Here is a 20,407-nt window from a genome sequence, read left to right as displayed (position 1 = left end):
CAAGGATCTTTGATCTGGCAGTACCTTTAAGTTTATAGGAGTAGGAAGCAAAAATTCCACAAGTGGAAAACTAACAGTGACAATATATTACTGCTTTATGATCATTTTTATTTTGTTTCTTCTTGAAAATCTATTATTTCCTTCCATCTTTAATTTAATTTTCTCTTTATTTGCTCACATTCTAAGGTAAAATGTTATATCACTGATTTTAAATGTTTCTCTTCTGGTACTAGAATTTAAAGCAATAAATTTCTCTTGAAGCGCTGCTTTAAATAAATCCCATATATTTTAATCGGTTGGGATTTTAATAGTGGTCATTTGGAAATGCTTTTGAATTTCCATTCTTTTTTCTTTTTTGATCCATGAGTTTTTATTAATTTATTATTTTATTTTTTTTGGAGAGATTTTTGCTATAGGGCGCGTGTGCTCGCCAGACAGATGGAAAGAGACATAGAGACAGAAAGTGAGATCATCCGCCAGGGAGGATGGCCACGCCGCAATCCTTTCTCCTCCATTCTCCTCTCGGGATCTTGGGCACACATGCACATGCACCCGGCGTGAGTTTTAAGCCACAGGGTCTGGAACGCGAACCGCGGTCGACTACGTGGGAGTCCAGTGACATAGCCATTACGCTAACTGCTGGTTCTCTGATCCATGAGTTTGCAAAAGCATGTTGCCTAATCAACATCTGGGACTTTTATAAGTGTCTTTTAATTATTCATTTTAATTTAATTCCTTCCTAGTATGAGATATATTCTATATTATTTTAGTCCTTTGAAAAAAAATTTAGAGAGATTTTTTTCTATAGGGTGATGTGTGCTTGCTGGAGAGAAAGTGATGGAAAGCAAGAAATTAGCACCCCAGGGAATGGCCATGCTACATTCCCTTCTCCATTCTCCTTTTGGGATTTCGGGCACACATGCACATGCTCCTGGCACAAGTTTTGAGCCATCAGGCTTGGGACTCAAACCACAGTCAACTACGTAGGAGTCCAACGACCTAACCATTATACCATCTGCTGGTCCCAGTCCTTTGAGATGTTTTGAGGGGTTGTTTCATTGTCCAGCTTAATGAAAGATGGATATGGTCTATCTTGGTAAATTACTTTATGTGTTTTTGAAAAATGCATGAATATATATGCTGGCAATTACAGGGTTCTGTAAATGTCAGTTAAATCAGGATGGCAATAATATTCATTTTTTAAATTCTATACTTTTTTTTTCTTCATGATTTTTTTTTTTCCTTCGTTGTTTGTTTTTTTGCTATAGGGCACATGTGCTTGCTGGAGAAACAGACAGGCAGAAAGCGAGAAATTACGCTTTCCAGGGGCAGGAGGATGGCCATGCTGCAGTCCCTTCTCTTCCAATCTCTAGGGATTTTGGACACACATACACACATGCACACATGCCCAGCATGAGTTTCAAGCCACCAGGTCTGAGACTAAAACTGCAGGCCAGCCACATGGGACTCCAGTACCTCAACCGCTATGCCACCTGCTGGCCCCGACTGTACTTATTATTTTCTATACTTATTTGATATCAAAATAATAACCTATACAGGAAAGCAGGTAGTGTAGAGGTTAAAGCAGCTGGATCCCACATGGCTGACTGTGATTCAAGTTTGGACCAGTGGCTTGAAAAATCACACCTGTCGTGTGTGCATGCCCAAAATCCCAAGAAGAGAATGGAGGTGGCCAGCCCCTCTTGGGTTGGGAGGGAAGGGTGAGTTCACACTTTCCCCTCTCTCTGTCTCTGTTTCTGCTAAGGACATGTACCCTATAGCAAACTATAAAAATATTTTAAAATACCCCTCTGTTTGTGGGTTTACCTATTTCTTCCTTAGTTATATCATCTTCATGTGTTTGAAGCTCTGTTCTTTGATGCATGTGTGTTTAGGGGTTGTCTTAGTCAGTTCTGACTACTATACCAAAAATACCATAGACTGGGTATCTTTAACAGTAGAATTGTGTTTCTCATAGTCTGGAGACTGGGAACTCCCAGATCAGAGTGCTGACTGATTTGATTCCTGGTGAAGTTTCTCTTTCTTATTTGTAGACAGATGTCTTCTTGCTCTGTCCTTCCATGACAAATGAGAGAAAGGTAGGGAGAAAGTGTGTATGCATGAAAGCACGTGTCTCTTGTAAGGGCATTCCCATCATGGGAACCTCACTCTCATGACCCGATTACCTCCCAAAGGCCTCATCCCCAAGTACCTCCTTCATATTGGGGATTAGAGTTCCAACATATAACATTTGGGGGGGACACAAATGCTCACTTCATAGCAGGGTTGTGAGTTTCTCTCTCTCTCTTTCTTTATCTTTTTAGACAGGATCTCACTGTCACCATCCTGTGCTTCCACCTTCCAGCTGAGACTAGAGGCATGTACCACACCTGACTTCTTTTTGGGCCGAATCTCATTATGTTTCCCAGGCCAGCCTCGAGCTTGCAGTCCTCTTACCCTCTTAGCCCAGCCTCCCAACTTGCTAGGATTACAGATGCATCTACTGCTCTCGGCCTTCAGGCTGGATCAGGAATCCAAACTGTGACGTCAGTTTTGGCCCGGTGTGACCTGTGTCATACTTACAGCCTACAGAACTATAATATAATAAATTTGTGTTGTTTTAAGACACCACGTTTATGGTATTGTTTAGTCATAGAAAACTAATCATCCCTGTGCTGCTAACCTTGGTTTAGATGTGACTGAGAATGCAGGCTGCCATGTAAGAGTATTGTTCAATCTGAAAACAGGAAGCTCCTTCTATGAAAATTCTTAGAACTAGGGGACCAGCAGTTGGCGTAATGGCTATATTGCTGGACTCCCATGTAGTCAACCATGTTTGGAGTCCCGAACGTGGTGGCTTAAATTCATGCCAGGCGCATATGCGTGTGTGCATGCCCAAAATCCTGAGAGGAAAATGGAGGAGAAGGAATTGTGGCGTGACCATTTCCCGTGGGGGGTGATTTCTCGCTTTCTATCTCTCTGTCTCTCTCTTACTGGTGAGTGCACGCACCCTATAGCAAAAACAAACTCTCAAAAAAAAATTGAAAAAAGAAAAATTTTAGAACTGTATATCTACAGGATTTCTCATATCCATCTTCTTTATAAAGTTTATGAAATTGCTCAGAGAGAAGAGAAAGGTAAGACCTCAAACTATTGTTTTTTCAGTAGTTTGTAAAAGAGAAAACTTATTTATTTAGTTATCTATTTATTTCTATCTATGCATTTAGTAATGCCAGTGGGTACATGCACATGCCAGAGGATGAGGGAGAGGGAGAAGGAGAGAGAACCATCCAATGTGGAAGCTGGCCATTCCGCAATCCGCTTTCCTCCGTTCCTCCTTCCTCTTAGGCTCCTGGGCATGTACATACATGTATTTGGCATGTTTTTCAAAATACAGGAGCCAGGATTTGAATCATGGTCAGTCGTGTGCGATCCGGCTCTCTCTGCATAGTGCTTATCCATTGTGTGATGGGGTCAGTCCAGAGAGACTTTATTTTTAACTAATATGATTTATTATTTGAAGCATAAATTTATTTACTTTAAAAAACGTAAATAGTTTATGCCAACGAAAGGCTTATTTTAGATCTGAGGCAAAGTTTCAAACCTTTGGGCATTTTTCCTAAGGTTTTAGGTCCTGTGGAAATTGGGTTTCCATAGCAGCAGGTCTGTAGAAACCTCAGGAGGCCGTCCCTACAGATGTAACTGCAGACCTCTCTAAAACTGGGACAGCTGGACAACTGCCTGGGATCGACGACATTGTTAGAACACAGGCTGATGGGGAAGGGCTGTAACCCAGGGAAGTAGGCAGTGGAGACTGAAGCACCTCACAACCCTTGCCAGAACAAAGCAAAACGAAACACGAGTGCCCCCTCTCTGCATCTGCAAGGTGAATTAGTTGAAAATAAACTATTTTGCACCCTTTCCCCCACTAGCCTCTCTTACCACACAGTTTTGAGATGGCTTATCACCAGAAACTCTTCTGGATGCTCTTTTAAATCTTTTCTTCCTCTGTGAGACTCTTGCTAATTTTCTTTTAACCTAATTTCATTATTTAACAATGGGAAAGGAAACAAACAAACAAAAGAAATGAAGAGCCCTGACTCAGAGCCATTGACCCATCTACCCTCTTCTGGGAAGTGTCCTCCAGTGGTGATACCAGTTGAATTTTGACTTGGAGCATTTTCTAATGTCCAGATAATTTTCCTTATGCAAAAAGCAGGATAATATATTTAAATATAAACTGAAAATCTTCTCCCTTTAAAACATATCCATAGGGGACCAGCAGTTGGCGTTGACTCCTATGTAGTTGACTGCAGTTCAAGTCCCGGACCCGGTGGCTTAAACTCATGCCGGGTGCGTGTGCGTGCATGCCCATGATCCTGAGAGGAGAATGGAGGAGAAGAGATTGTGGCGGGGTCATTCCCCCTGGGGGGGTGATTTCTCGCTTTCTGTCTCTCTGTCTTTCTCTTTTTGTCAAGTGCACGTGCCCTATAGCAAAAACCTCCCCCAACAAAAAAAAATTCATAAATGAAAAAGTAAGATCTGATGATTAATTCCAGTCAGTAAATAGGATTATCAATAGTCCAGATGAAGTGTCCATGGACTTCGCGATACTTATTATAGTCCAGTAAAAGTAACAGCTCCAAAATAGTGAATTCAGTGAAAAGGACTTGAATCGACAAAAAAAACAATCACCTTTCCAATGCGTTGAGTTTAATTACCTGTTTTTCCCAGAGAAATCTAGGTAAGTCCAATGCCGTTTAGTCAATAATCTCCAGTCACCACCCTAGCTGCAGTGGAGCAGGTAGGAGGCTGCTACTGGTGATACCGGAACCATGTGGGAAGGCCCAGGGTTCACACCCAGGGCAGCATAAACACACCAGGTGTACTTGTGATTCCGGCAGGTGGAAAGGCTGGAGAGAGGATTGGAGCGTGATAAGACACAGTCAGGGAGGAAGGGGTCTCTCTCTCTCTGTTTTCTATGAAAGACAGAAGAAAATAAACTTTAAAAAGAAAAAAAAATCTAGAATCACAAACTTGGATCTGGTAAATGAGTTCTTTCTCCACCTGAAAAGCTAGTTTATCAGGACCAGCAGATAGTGTGATGGTTACGTCACTGGACTCCCACATGGCTGACCACAGTTCAAGTCTTGGACCCGGAGGCTTGAAACACGTTGGTGCCTGTGTGTGCCCAAAATCCTGAGAGAATAATGGAGGAGAAGAGATTGCGGCATCGCCACCCCCCTAGGAGGTATTTCTCTGCTTTCTGTCTCCTTCTGTCTCTCCAGCGAGTGCACGTGCCCTATTGCAAAAATCTCTCTAAAAAAGAAAACAAAAGAAAAAGCTAGTTTGTTATCCTTTTTTTCCATGTTTGGCAGTAACTAGGTATGATCCTTTTAGTCATTATCCTTAAAAAAGGACTATTTTATTGAGGAAGACATATGAAGTAACCTTGATATATATGTATTTGTTTTCAACAAATATTTTATTTGCAATCGATGAGTGTCGTTGGCATTGTTTCAAATGCTCTTTTGCTAAGAAAAGAAAGGCAAATATCTAAAATCCATTTCAGGCAGAAAATTAATGTAATTTAACATTGACAATTATTTCTTCACAAAAGCAAGAAGTATGAATCATTCTTACCAATGATTTCGAAAGACTTCTATTCTCTTTTGGGAAAAATAAGTCAAACTCTACATTTAGAAGATTTTTGTGAGAAAACGATGAATAGACCTAATTTTTATGAATACTAAATTCTCTCTGTAATCATAAAAAATTGACTACTAGAAATGTTTGCATTTTTCTGTTCATTGTCTTTCTTTCTTTCTTCTTTCTCTTTTTCTCTTCCTTTCTTTCTTTTTTAAAGGTTTATAACGTAGAGAGTGTGTGCTCACTGGATAGAGACAGAGGCAGAGAGAGGGAAAGTAAGAAATTACTCCTCAGAAGGAGATGGCCACATCGCAACCCTTTCTCCATTCTCCTCTCAGGATTTTGGGCACACATGCACACACGCCCAGTGTGATTTTCAAGCCACCACGTCTGGGACTAGAATTGTGCTTGGCCATGTGGAAGCTGAGTGCCTTAAGTACCACACCATCTGCTGGTCCTCTCGTATCTGTTATCATGTAGCTTTTCTCTCAAACTGTGCATGTGCACATGCGTGCGTGCACACACACACACACACACACACACACACACACATATCTTTCAAAAGAAATAATTTCTGAAGAAAATAATCTGCCTAATGGTTTTGTTGAGCTACACAATTCATAATGTAATTGAATCACTTCCTGTAGGGAAGATATGGAGAAGTGAATTGTCGTCCTTCCTAATCATATGTTACAATGATGTGATTTTTACCTTCTAAATCATAGTTTTTCAAATGAAAACAATTTATTTTCTGCTGCAAATTGCTTAATGAATCGCCTCAGAATGGAACCATTAGGAATTTATAGGGCTATAATATCCTGTATTCAACTATTCAGCAATAAAATTTTCAATATTGAATTTTCCTAAAGAACCTTGACTGAAGTCTCCAGTTTGGCTACCCCAGCTACACGGAGAGGTCTAATCTTTGCTTTTTATTCATAACCTTTGCCCATTCTTAAGTAATCTGTTGCTGCCAGTGTTGTTTTTGAAGTTTTCTCTATTTTCCGGGTTTTAGTTATTTATCAGATATATGATTTGCAATCATACTTTTCCATTCCATGCATTTCCCTTTCACTTTGTTGATAGTGTGCTCTGGTGCCAATTCATCCATTTCGTTGTCGTTGCCTGAATATAGTTCATGTAGTAAAAACATCACCAAATCCAACGTCATGAAGCTTTTCACTTACATTTTCTAAGAATTTTAGACTTTTAGCTCTTATGTTTAAGCCTTTCATCCATTTTAAGTTAACTTTTATATAGATGTTAGGAAAGAGAGCAACTTCATTATTTTTCATGCAGATATCCAGTTTCCCCAATATCAATAGTTGACAGTACTTTACTTTTTGCACTGAATGATCCTGGCACCTTTGTTGAACATCAGTTGGCCATGTGTGCAAACTTAGTTTCTGTGCTCTCTGTTCTATTCTCTTATCTATATGTCTATCTTTATGCTAGTTACCATTTGATTGCTGTAGTTTTGTAGTGCTTTTTTTTTTTTTTGAGAGGTTTTTGTTACAAGGTGCATGCGCTCGTCAGAAAAACAGGGAGAGACAGAGAGACAGAAAGTGAGAAATCACCCCCCAAGGGGGATGCCCATGCCGCAATCACTTCTCCTCCATTCTCCTCTCGGGATCTTGGGTATGCACGCACATGCGCCCAGCATGAGTTTTAAGCCACCGGGTCCAGGCCGTGAACCAAGGTTGACTACATGGGAGTCCAGCGACATAGCCATTATGCTAACTGCTGGTCCCTGTAGTAAGTTTGTAAGAGGTGTGAGATCTCCAACTTTGTTCTTTTTCAAGACTGTTTAGGCTATTCAGAGTCCTTTTGAGATGATATGAATTTTAGGATGCAGTTTTCCATTTCCACAAACATAGCCATTTGGACATAGATGGCATTTATTATGTAGATCACTTTATGTGTTACTGATAGCTTAACAATACTAAGTCTCTCAGTATGTGAACATGGAATGTCTTTTCATTTGCCTACTTTTTTCCAGCAATGTTTTGTAGTTTTAAACATACAGGGTTTTCACCTCCTTGATTAATTTTATTCCCAAATGTTTGATCCTTTTTGATGCTATTGTAAATGGAATTGTTTTATTTTACTTTTGACTGGCTTATTGTGCAAATATGTGCAACTCATTTTTCGTGTTGATTTTGTGTCTTTCAACTTAACTGAATTCATTTATTTGGATTATGGTTTAATGTCTTAGGGGTAAAAAGGTGTAGATACTGCTTAACAAATTATTATTTAACAGAAGGACATGTGCTACAAGCCGTATTTTTAAAATACAATGTTATAATAAGTAGAAATATGGAAAGACACATTTACACATCAAAAAGATTCCACACCAACCAGATAGCACTTTTCTCTTGTCTTTTTTTTCAAACTCAGTAAAAATGGAAAACAGAATTTAGCTCACCCAATGTCTGCTTTTCTCCTCTACTTTAATTTTACGTATATGTATAGAGAGACAGGCATTGATGAGGATAGATAAATAAATAAGTAAGTAAATAAATTTCTATTGTCTCTTGAAGTTAGAAAGAATACCTTTTCAAATTCTTAACTTGTGCTATATTGAAAAGTTGTCATTTGTGTGCTTTTTATTCACTAGAGAAACTTCCTTGGTATTTTTATCATTGTGTTAGTGAATGCCAGGTACAATCAGGCTTGCTCACTAGGACTAACATAGGTTGTTTATAGATTTATGCAGAAGATGATCACTGTTATGAAGAGACATCTATGTCCATGGCTTTGTGTTTTCAACCATGTGGAAGAAAGTGAAAAGGTCATGTGATTGACTTTGTGTTGAAACACTAAAACGACTAGTAAGCTGGCTATCTGTAGCTTGAGTGAAGAAAGATAAACAAATCAGCCCATGTACTTTTATTTTTAAAAATTATTTATTTATTTTTTGAGAGGTTTTTGATATAGGGCGCGTGCACTTGCCAGACAGACAGAGAGAGATAGAGAGACAGAAAGCGAGAAATCATCCCCAGGGGGGATGGCCATGCCGCAATCCCTTCTCCTCCATTTTCCTCTCGGGATCTTGGGCACGCACGCACACGTGTCCAGTGTGAGTTTTAAGGCACCGGGTCCGGGATGTGAACCGCGGTCGACTACGTGGGAGTCCAGCGACATAGCCATTACGCTAACTGCTGGCCCCAAGCCCATATACTTTTATAAAGACCAAATAATCTTCCCAACTGACCAATTTTTCATAAAATCGTGACCTTACAGGTGACTTTTTCAGCCAACTTTTTTGAGACACGCGTAGATAAATCATTAACACTGATTGACTAGTAGGTTTTACAAAAGTGGGTAAACTTTTGGGTGTCACTAAAATCATATTAAACCTAGCTACCTATTTATTTGATGGAAGGATTTCTCTGTGTCCATTTCTAATGAGTTTTTAGATAATACATTACCAATAAGTAATCATCAAAAGGCCCTTCAAAAGATCAAGAGAAAAAAATAGTTGAATGCCTAGTAAACATTGTTCTAAATATATGGATGAATAAATCTTCAAAAAGATTAATTTTTCATTTTTTTCTTCATGTTTTTGATAATAGGGAGATGTTTCAGGGGTCATAGCAGTGATCAAATGTGAAAAGCACATGTAGGTAACTGTTAGTATAATTTCCGTGGAAAATACTGGGACTAACTTTTCTTGTCCTGAATATAAATAGAATACTTTCAAATGGCCCAGTCTAGTTTGTCCTAGGCACCAAACACTCTAATAATTCAAAAATATGCTTTAGTGTTTTCTGCTTCTTTTCTCTCTCTCTTTTTCTTTTTCTTTTTAGAGTAATAAGAATGTGTGGTTGGAACTTACAAAATACAGATTGATCCATAATTGTGATAGTCTTCTTCCCGTCATATACAGTTGCTGCCAAGATAAGAGTGCTACTCTTTTTAAAAGAATTATTTTATTTAATTTTATTTACTTATTTTAATTTAACCAGAGAAAGAGGGGACGGGGGAGAGAGAGAGAGAGAGAAAGCAAGCCACTAGGTCTGGGAATAGAACCATGGTTGACCATGTGGGAGTCCAACACCCTTAATCTCCACACCACCTGTTAGCCCCAAGTGCTGCTTTTTAAATTAACTTTTTTATTTTTATGTAATTAATTTATTTTAAGATAGAGTCTTGCTGTGTCATTCCTTCCTTTAGCTTCAGACTTCTGAGTAACTAGGACCATAGGTGCCATTATGCCCACCTCTTTCAGATTTTCTTTCCTAGGCCAGCCTTGAGCTTGTGATCTTTCTGTCTCAGCCTCTAGAATTTCTGGAGTAACAGGTAAATAGAACTATGCCTGGTCTTCATGTTGGGCCAGCAATTAAACTTGGGCCTCCCATATGGTACCAGTCAGTGAAGCACAACATTGTAGCAGTGCACACCATACGGCTGGAAAAGAGTGCTTTTCAAATTGAGACTAGAGGTAGAGGATCAATTATTTTTTTTCTTGTACTATTCATAACATAGACGACTAGCCAAATCCACTAGCCAAATGTGGCTATTGAACACTTGAAATAAGGCTGGTGTAACTGGGAAACGGATTTTTTAAAAAATAAACTTGGGACCAGCATAGCGTAATGGCTATGTCGCTGGACTCCCACGTAGTCGACCGCGGTTCAAGTCCCGGACCTGGTGGCTTAAACTCATGCCAGGCGTGTGTGCGTGTGTGCCCAAGATTCCGAGAGGAGAACAGGAGAAGGGATTATGGCATGGTCATCCCCCCCGGGGGGTGATTTCTAGCTTTCTGTCTCTCTGTCTCTCTCTGTCTGGTGAGTGCACGCGCCCTATAGCAATAAAAGCCTCTCCAAAAAAAAGAAAAAAAATTAATAAACTTAATTTTTTGAGACCAGCAGTTAGTGTAATGGCTATGTCGCTGAAATCCCATGCAGTCGACTGCGGTTCACGTCCCGGATCAGGTGGCTTAAACTCACGCCGGGCATATGTGCGTGCATGCCCAGGATCCCAAGAGTAGAATGGAGAAGAAGGGATTGTAGCACGGCCATTCCCCCTGGGGGGTGATTTCTCACTTTCTGTCTCTCTGTCTCTCTCTGTCTTTCTGGTGAGTGCACACACCCTATAGCAAAAAATAACCTCTCCAAGAAAGAAAAAAAAAAATTAATAAGCTTTATTTTTTGAGAGTAGTTTGAGGCTCATAGTAAAGCAAAAAGGTAAGTGTAGAGCATTCTCATGCTCTTAACCCACTGTCAGCCCTTGTACCACAGTACACCTGTTACAGTTCATGAACCTTCACCAACACATCGCTATCACTCCAAGTCCACAGTTACATTAAGGTTAGCTCTGAAGTTATACATCCTATAGACTTTGACAAATATATGCTGACATGTCTCAACCATTGTAGTGTCATGCAGAAGAGTTTCACTGCTCTCAATATCCTCGATGCTTTGTGTGGTTCTCCTTTCTCTCCCTAGCACCTATCAACCATTATTATTTTTTCTGTCTACATAGTTTTACCTTTTAAAGAACATCATATAGTTGGAATCACATCATATGTTGCCTTTTCAGGTTGACTTCTTTGCTTAGTAATATGAATTTGTTTCTTCCATCTTTTTCATGGCTTTTTAGCTCTTTTCTTTTTTAGTGCTGAATAATAATTCATTTTCTGGATGTGCTGCAGTGTGCTCATTCACCTACTGAGGAACATCTTGGTTGCTTCCAAATTTTGGCACTTATAAATAAAGCTACTAAAAACATCCCTGTACAGGTTTTTGTGTAGACACAGTTTTCAACTCTTTTGGGTAAATACCAAGGAAAACAATTTTGGTTAGTATGGCAAGAACATGCTTAGTTTTATGAGAAATTGCCAAACTATCTTCCAAAGTACCTGTACCATGTTGCCTTCCCATTGTTGACAGAAATAGCCAAGCTCTGTAGAAATACGAATTATTATGGTTTCTTCCAAGTATGAGCGTGAGAGACCAAGACCTGAAAACACAACAGTGTTTGGGGTACTCAGATGCAGCAGTTGTTTTATTGAGTTTTGAGAGCACGAGATACTAACAAAATTTCATATCAGCATAAGGAGTCCACGTTGGCCTGGCCTGAAAAGGTGAGACATCTGGAAGTGGGGCTTTTAGTTTATATGTGGGTTTAGAAATTCTTAGGTTAATAATTGGTTAAATATGCAAGTCTTTGTCTCAATGTGACTTGAAATTAGTAGAAAAGAATGTCTGAACTTAACCTAGATGTGAATAAGAAGACCTTATTATTTCTCAGGTGATGTTAATGCAGGGTCAGAATATAAGGAACTACCCACAATCATGAGTCGAAGCAGTCTGTTACAGCAAGATTAAAGCTGTAGATGTGACTTTCAGGTGCCTCAGAAAGTGTCTAAGAATAGTCATAAATCTGTCCTTGCCATTAGCAATAAATGAAGTTTTCTATTGTACTATGTCCTCACTAGCATTTAGTCATGTTGGAATTATTTTGGACATTCTAATCGGTGGATAATACTATCTCGTTGTTTTAATTTCCAATTCCCTAAAAATAATAATACTATTAATTTTTTCATACACACACAAACACACACACACATATCCATTCCTTGGTGAAGTGTCTTTTTAGATCTTTGACTCATTTTTTTAATAGGTTTGTCTATTCTTGTTGCTAAGGTTTAAGAGTTCTTTGTAGGGGACCAATAGGTGGTGTGATGGTTAAGGCTCTAGACTCCCACATAGCTGACCGCAGTCTGAGTCCCAGATCTGGTGGCCTTTCTCACTTTCCCTTCTCTCTCTCTCTCTCTCTGGTCAAATTAAAACATAATTATAATAATAAATAAAATTAAACAATTCTTTATAAAAGAGTTCTTTGTTTTGGATCATATTTTTGCAAATATGATCAGATAAATGTTTACAAATATTCTCTCCCAGTTTATCTTCTCATTCTCATTATCTCTCTTTCCTCAGTTTTGCTATAGGGCATGTGCACTTACACTTGGCAGAAAGAGCTGAGAGAGGGAAAGAAAGAGAGGGAGAGAATGAAAAGTGAGAATGCTCCCCCTGCAAGGATAGTCACACTACGGTCCCCTCTATTTCATTCTCCTCTTGGGATTTTGGGCACACATGCACAGGAACCTGGCTTGCTCTTCAAGCGCTGAGTCTGGGACTTGAACCGCACAATTGGACATGTGGGATATAGCCACCTTACCGCATGCCATTGACTGGGCCAGTCTTCTCATTCTCTTCACATTGCTTTTGAGTGAACAGAAATCTTTAATCTTAATGACATTTAACTTACAGATTCTTTTTTCATGGATGGTGTCTTTGGTGTCTTGTTAAGAAAAGTCATCGCCATACCCAAGATCACCTAGAGTTTCTATATTGTAATCCCTTAGGAGTTTTACCGTTTTGCATTTTAAGTGTAAGTGTATAATCCATTTGACTGTGTGTGTGTTTCTAACAAGTGCAGGGTCTCTGTCTAGATTCACTTTGTTGCTTGTGGCTCCCTGGTTGTTCTAGCACCATTGAAAAACTGTCATTGCTCATTTGTTGTCTTTTCTCCTTTGCCAAAGATCAATTGACTATATTTAGTAGTTCTTTTTTTGGGCTATTTCATTGATCTTTTTGCTTTTTCTTTTGTCAGTACCGTGTTGTCTGATAGTATTATCTTTAAGTCTTAAAGTCAAGTTGTGTCAGTCCTCTACTTTTTTCTCTTTTAGTATTGAGGTGGCTATTCCGGTTCTTTTGTCTTCCCTTATAAACTTAAGAATCAATTTGTCAATATCCACTAAATAACTTTCTGGAATTTTGCCTGAGATTTCATTGGATCTATATACCATACAAGTTGAGAAGAATGGATATTTTGGGGGATACTGAGTTTTTCTCCTATTTTCGAATATGAAATATCTCTCCATTTATTTAGTTCCTTGAGATCTTTCATCAGACTTTTGTAGTTTTACTCATATAGCTCTTGAACATATTGGGTTGTCTAATAGAAAAATATGTCATGTTTGAATAGAAAAATATATCATGACTTTTCGGACAACCCAGTGTTTAGCTAGACTTATATCTAAGTATTTTATCTTTAGGGATGCTAATATAAATTATAATGTATTTTTAACTTTATATTTTACTTATTTATTGATAGTATAGAAGGAAGCAATTGACTTTTGCTTATTAACTTGATAGTCTGTAACCTTGTTAAAATTGATTATTAATTCAGATTAATGTTTTGTTTTTTAGGGGGGTTTTTTGAGAGTTATTTTTTATTTTTTTTTTTTTGCTATCAAGCCTGTGTGCTTGAAAGACAGAGACAGAGAAACAGAAAGCGAGAAATCACCCCCTGAGGGGGATGACCATGCCGCAATCCCTTCTCCATTCTCCTCTTGGGATCTTGGGCATGTACTCACATGTGTCCAGCATTGAGTTTAAGCCACTGGGTCTGGGACTCAAACTGCGGTAGACTACATGGGAGTCCAGTGACATAGCCCTTATGCCAATTGCTGGTCCCCACCCCCAGATTTGTTTTACAAATGATCATATCATCTATGAACAAAGATAGTTTTATTGTTCCTTTCATAATATAAATACTTTCAATTTTTAAAATTTTGCTGTCATTTGGACTTCCAGAATAATTATAGGGACTGACTGACATTTAAATATCATTTTCTGAAATGGCCAGAAATAACTCTTTGGCAGTTAACCATCATAACTGCATCTCAATTAGATTATAGAACATACAAGGAGCATTGCATGGATAAGTCATAATCGGTGAGTGAATTCAGAATTGAAGAAAGAACAATTGCAGACTAAAGATTGTGTTTTAAGTAATTTTTTTTTCTTTTCTTATTAAATTACAACTCCTTAGGGCCAACAGGTGGCAGAATAGTTAAGGTGCTGGACTCCCACATGACCAACTGTGGTCCATATCCTGAGCCCTGTCCTTGATTCGCAAGCCAGGCATGTGTGCATGCATGCCCCAAAATCCCAGGAGAAAAGTGGTGAACAGGGATTTCGTAGTGGCCATCCCTCCTTGGGAGTGATGTCTCACTTTCCCTCCCACCGTCTCTCTCTCTTTCTCTGAAAAGCACACATGACTTCTGGAAAAAAAAAAAAAAAAAGAATAGTAAAGAAAATTACAACTTCTTGGTTCTTTGCATCCATTGATGAGATTTGGGCAACTTGCTAAATAAGGGGGTTAAAAAAAATAAAGAACTTACTTTCTTACCTCAAAATTTCATAGTTTCCAGCAAAAATCTAAACATATCTCTAAACACTATTTCTAGAAAAGACTTTTGCTAAAATTTCTTTTTTTTCTGTTACTTTATGTCAATGTTAATGTGGTCCATCTGTCATTTCACCTCCTCTAGTCTTTGGGTACAAGTCAAGATCTGAGCAGTCGTTTAGTAACAGAGTTTAATGGCCCAGGAGGGAAAAGGAGATTTTTTAAAAATTAATTTATTTATTTTTCATTTCATTTTCTTTTATACATTCAATCACATTATTATTTGTCTTACAAAATGGATATTTCAACAGGCGAAATGATGGCATGTAAACTTTTCTTAGACTGTTAAATTCCTGAGAAGAAAACAAAGATTGAAAATGAATTCATATGGATCCTTATTTTCCTTCAAGAATGTATAACTGAAATAATTAAAAAATGGGTAAATTTATAGGTAAATCTTTGTAATTGAATATGGTTTAGTCTCTGACAATTCATATGTTTGCCTTTTGGAAATGCTTTCTATAGTACTCTCCGGTATTTTGGTACACATCCAGGAGATTATGTTTCATATGTTCATATGCAACCATGCTAGAGAGAGTTGATTGTTATCTCAAAAGCAAGATTAGTTAGATTTTCTTACCAAATTGATTCCTATGTGGACATGGAAAGTTCACAAAGGCCACCCATATTACAATTAAAGCTTCCATTTTGTAATGAAAATTTCCTGAAATATTATTGAAATGTTCATTTTTACTGTTTGTTCAAATCTATGGATTTTAAAAGATAGTCTGTTTCTGCATCTCAAATACCATGCCACCTTCCAGCCCCATGTTTCTGTATCTTAATTTAAATGTATGTGGTCTATTTTAGAAACAAAGAGCCATACTATGATGCCTATTATGATAAAGGCAGTGTCATATTGTATTATATGGTTTCATCCCATGCAGAGACAATTTCATACCTGGTTGGACAATGTAGCATAGGAATTTTCCATTTTTACCATCAGAAATGTATTGGTCATAATAGATAAGGGTGAACTTCAGATACTAAACTGGTTTGTGTATGTCTTTATATGTCCATTACTGTAATGAGAAGACCTGGCTTCTTGTTCTAGTTCTAGTTCTGACAATCCATCTCTGTATCTGTACATGAACCATGATCCTCCCTGAGCCAATGTTTTCTCAAAACTAAAAAGAGTTAATGATTTTGTCTCTTATGGAGAGAAAGTGGGTGAGATATATGAGAAAAAGATTTAAGGAAGACCATGATCAGGGACAGGCGATAGCACAGCAACACTGCAACTGGACCCACATGAAGGAAGTTCTAGTTTGTGTCCTGGGACCTCTCTGAGTATGTGGGCCACATAGGAGCCTGTGATCTGGGCTCACCGAGACTGGGATTCAACTATGTATGGCTTGGAATCCACTTGGAGGTGACTTTCTCTCTGTTGTCTGTCTCTCTCTCTCTCCCTCATGGAAGATATAAGTAAGCAAAAAGCAAATAAAGTAAGCATTGCCTAAGACTTTGTAGTTAGAGTATCCTGAAGGACCTTGAAGGAAAGATGTACTGCTAGAAGACACAGCTAAATAAGCGGCAAGTTATCATAGAGTTATTTTGATTACAAAAAAAGGGGCAGGGGGCCTGTTGTGCAACTCCACTGAAGACATTGTATTTCATGTGAATGCTGCCCCCTAGGGTTGTGCGGTATGCATAGAGACATAGTGTTTTCTTGTGAATGATGTCATCCACATACCCAGAAAAAAGATTCTTGTTTTTTTTTTTTCACTGAAAGTAGGGTCATTGGTTCTTATACACATGTTAACCTAATCTATGAATTAGACACTAAAGCAAGCAGCGAGTCTATAAGCTTAGACTAGAGAGAAAAATAATAGACTGAGCATTTGGTTTTATTTATTTATTTAGGAGAGGTTTTTACTATAGAGCATATGCGCTTGCCAGAAAGAGAGAGAGAGACAGAGAGACAGAAAGCAAGAAATCATCACCCCCCCCAGGGAGATGGCCACACTGCAATCCCTTCTCCTCCATTCTCCTCTTGAGATATTGGGCACGCACACATATGTGGCCGGCATGAGTTTTGCCACCAAGTCTGGGACTTGAACTGTGGCTAACTGCATGGGAATCCAGCAACATAACTATTATGCTATCTATTGGTCCTGCATTTGTTTTTAAAAAGTGTGACTTTTTTGAATTAACCAGGATAGAAATTGGTAAAGATCAGGCTATAATTTCCAACACATTAATTCTAGTTATTGTATTTAAAACGTTATGGCTATTGGGACCAGCAGGTGGCGTAGAAGTTAAGGTGTTGTGCTCCCATGTGACTGACTGTCATCTATTTCTTTCCTTGGTGCTTAATAGTTTTCATTATACAGATCTGGGTTTAATTTATTCTTAGATATTTTAAATTTTTATAACTCTTGTAAATAAGACTTTTTTGATTTCTTTTTCAGTGAGCTTATTGTTGGTATACAATAAGGCTACTGATTTTTGCATATTGACTTTGTATCCTGCAACTTTATTGAATTTATTAGTTTTAAGAGTTTTTTTTTAGGTGGACACTTTAGGGTTTTTTTTTTTTTTAATATGTCTGATCATGCCATCTTTCCAGTTTGGACCCTTTTAATTTCTTTCTTACATAATTGTTTTAACTAGGTTTTCCATAGCATGTTGAATAGGAGTAGAGGCAGTGTACATCCTTGTATTTTATATGTTCCTGCTCTTAGAGGAAAAGCTTTAAAGTTTCCCCCCTTACTATGATGTTAGCTGTGGATTTGTCATAGACGGTCTTTATTGTGTTGAAATATGTGTCTTCTATATCTACTTTGTTGAGTCATAATTATAAAGGGATCCTGTATGATATCAAATTACTTTTCTGCTTTGAATAACATAATTATATAGTTTTATCTTTTCTTCTGTTGATCTGATGTATTTTATTAAATTTACCAGTTTGTATGTGTTCAAGTATTCTTTCTTGCAACCCAAGGATAAAGTTTTCTTGATTATGGTGTCTGATTTATTTTGTTTGGGTTTTGCTATAGGTTGTGTGTGTTTGCCAGAGAGAGTCAGAGAGACAGAGAGAGTGAAATTGAGAACTCACTCCCCAGGGAAGATGACCCTGCCATAATCCCTTCTCCTCCAGTTTCCTTTCAGAGTTTTGGGCACACACACACATGTGCCTGGCACGATTTTCAAGCTGTCAGGTCTAGGCTTGAACTGCATAATCAACCATGTAGAATCCAGCTCCTGAATCTTCATGCCACCTATGGTATATGATCTTTTTGATGTACTGTTGAATTTGATTTGCTAATATTTTGCTAGTGGTTATCGCATCTGTGTTTATTAGTGGTAATGGTCTATAGTTTTCCTTTTTTGCTTTTGGTATGAGGGTAATGGTGGCCTTGTAAAATGAGTCTGGAAAGATTCTCTCCTCTTAGACCTTTTGAAGTAGTTTGAAAACCAATACACCATATTTATTGCAGTACTATTCACAATAGTTAAGCTATAAATTTGATCTAAGTGCCTAACAACTGATAACTGGATAAAGAAAATATGTTATATATGCACAATGTAATATTATTCAGCTATAAATAAGAATGAAATCCAGTCATTTCAGTGAACCTAGAGAAAATAATGGTAAGCGAAATAAATCAGATCAACAGATAAAAGAGTGCAGGTAGGTAAGCAGAACGAGTTCTACAGTACTACAACACAGTAAAGTAACAATAGTTGGTAACAATTCAATGCATATTTTTTTGAGAGATTTTTGCTATAGGGCGCGTGCTCTCGCCAGACAGACAGAGAAAGACAGAGAGACAGAAAACGAGATGGCCGGGGAGATGGCCACGCTGCAATCCCTTTTCCTCCATTCTCCTCTCGGGATCTTGGGCATGCATGCACACGCGCCTAGCCTGAGGTTTAAGCCACCAGGTCCAGGACATGAACCACAGTCGACTATGTGGGAGTCCAGCGACATAGCCATTATACTAACTGCTGGTCCCTCAATGCATATTTCAAAACAGAAGAGTGAATTTCTTTTTTTTTTTTTTTGGAGAGGTTTTTGCTATAGGGCACGTGCGCTCGCCAGACAGACAGAGAGAGACATAGAGACAGAAAGCGAGAAATCACTCCCCAGGGGGGATGGTCACGCCGCAATCCCTTCTCCTCCATTCTCCTCTCGGGATCTTGGGCACACACGCACACGCGCCCAGCGTCAGTTTTAAGCCACCGGGTCTGGGACACGAACCGAGGTCAACTATGTGGGAGTCCAGTGACATAGCCATTACGCTAACTGCTGGTTCCCAGAAGAGTGAATTTCAAATGTTCACAACACAAAGCAGTGATAAATGCTTGAGATGGTATAGTTATAACCCTGATTTGATCAATACACAGTAAATACATAGTGTCTACAAACACATTGTATCCCATAAATATGTACCATTATTATATGTAAGTTAGACATTTTTTATAATGATTAAAATTTTAAAACCCTCAATACATTGGAGCTCTTCACACAGATTCTCGAGTGAATATTTTCCTCTACATGGAGTTACGGCATTTCACAAAAGTGAAATGGCTGCTGCTTGTATCTTTGGGAATAAAATATAAAATATAGCCATGGGAGATGATGCCTGTACTTTTCTAAAGGTCAAGATGACCTTGGTTATCTCCTCAGGAAAAAAAAACACATACGTATGTGTTGCAGCAACATTGAGCAGTTTTAGAAACTTAATAGAGTGAATGTAATACCTTTCATGTATTATCTATTGCACATTGAAACATTTTCAGAAAAAAAGAGTTGGGTCTGCTTCCAGCTGATAGCTATGACATTTTAGACGTTGGCCAGTCCGTACAATCACAATCGAATGGCTTAATTTAGCTTACATCTCAGAATCATCTAGGTAGTAAGTATTTTGTAACTGTTTTGGGAATTTTAAAGGTTATTAAGTTCTGAATAACAGAGTTTCTCATGTTTTCCCACCAAGCTTTTCCCAGCAGTTGAATATATCTGGATCTTATTCTGGTTTTTTATTCTTTTTTTAGCTTCCTGAAATGACTCATGTTCAAACACAACGGCCCTGGATGATGTTTCTCCTGCAGAACTTAGGATTGATGCTAGGTTGGCTTTCGCTCTTACTCTTGGCTATATATGAACAAAATATTAAAATATAAGTTATGATTCTCAAAAATCCTTCAAAATTGAATTTAACTGGTCTCTTTTTGTTTCTTTTGTTGTACTCTACGGTGATTTATAAATTAAGGATTTTTTGTTTTAGTGAAGTGTGTATTTTAGTTTACTAACATTAACTTTAGAATGCAATTTTGCTTTTAGAAGGAAAATGAGGCTGTCCTTAATCAAAACGTTGCTTTTGTTTTACCATACCTTGATGGAACTCATACTTTGCTGTAGTGATAAGTAAATTTGAAATTAATTCTAGCGAGTTAAAACAGTTGTTTTCCTGGAAAAAAAAATGTTTGTAGGATTTGAAGTAGATAAATGCCTATTGGGATAAAATTGGCTGAGACTTTTTTGATTTCA

The 20,407-nt window shown here is 38.1% G+C and overlaps 1 protein-coding gene across 5 annotated transcripts in view; it reads left to right on the top strand.

The window, feature by feature from the left end:
• The window catches only part of SLC39A12 (solute carrier family 39 member 12), a 71,636-nt gene extending 51,596 nt beyond the window's left edge, over nucleotides 1-20,040 (top strand). For all 5 annotated transcript variants that reach the window (XM_027776236.1, XM_006159737.1, XM_027776234.1 and 2 more), the window contains one exon: nucleotides 19,912-20,040. In XM_027776236.1, coding sequence (XP_027632037.1) covers nucleotides 19,912-20,040 — 129 coding nt within the window. The remainder of the gene's footprint in view (nucleotides 1-19,911) is intronic.
• Nucleotides 20,041-20,407: the final 367 nt, after the last annotated feature.

Source organism: Tupaia chinensis, unplaced genomic scaffold, assembly GCF_000334495.1.
Source record: "Tupaia chinensis unplaced genomic scaffold, TupChi_1.0 Scaffold000647_1, whole genome shotgun sequence".
NCBI lineage: Eukaryota > Metazoa > Chordata > Mammalia > Scandentia > Tupaiidae > Tupaia > Tupaia belangeri.
The sequence above is the reverse complement of the archived record's forward strand: the minus strand, read 5'-3'. Positions and strand labels throughout refer to the sequence as shown.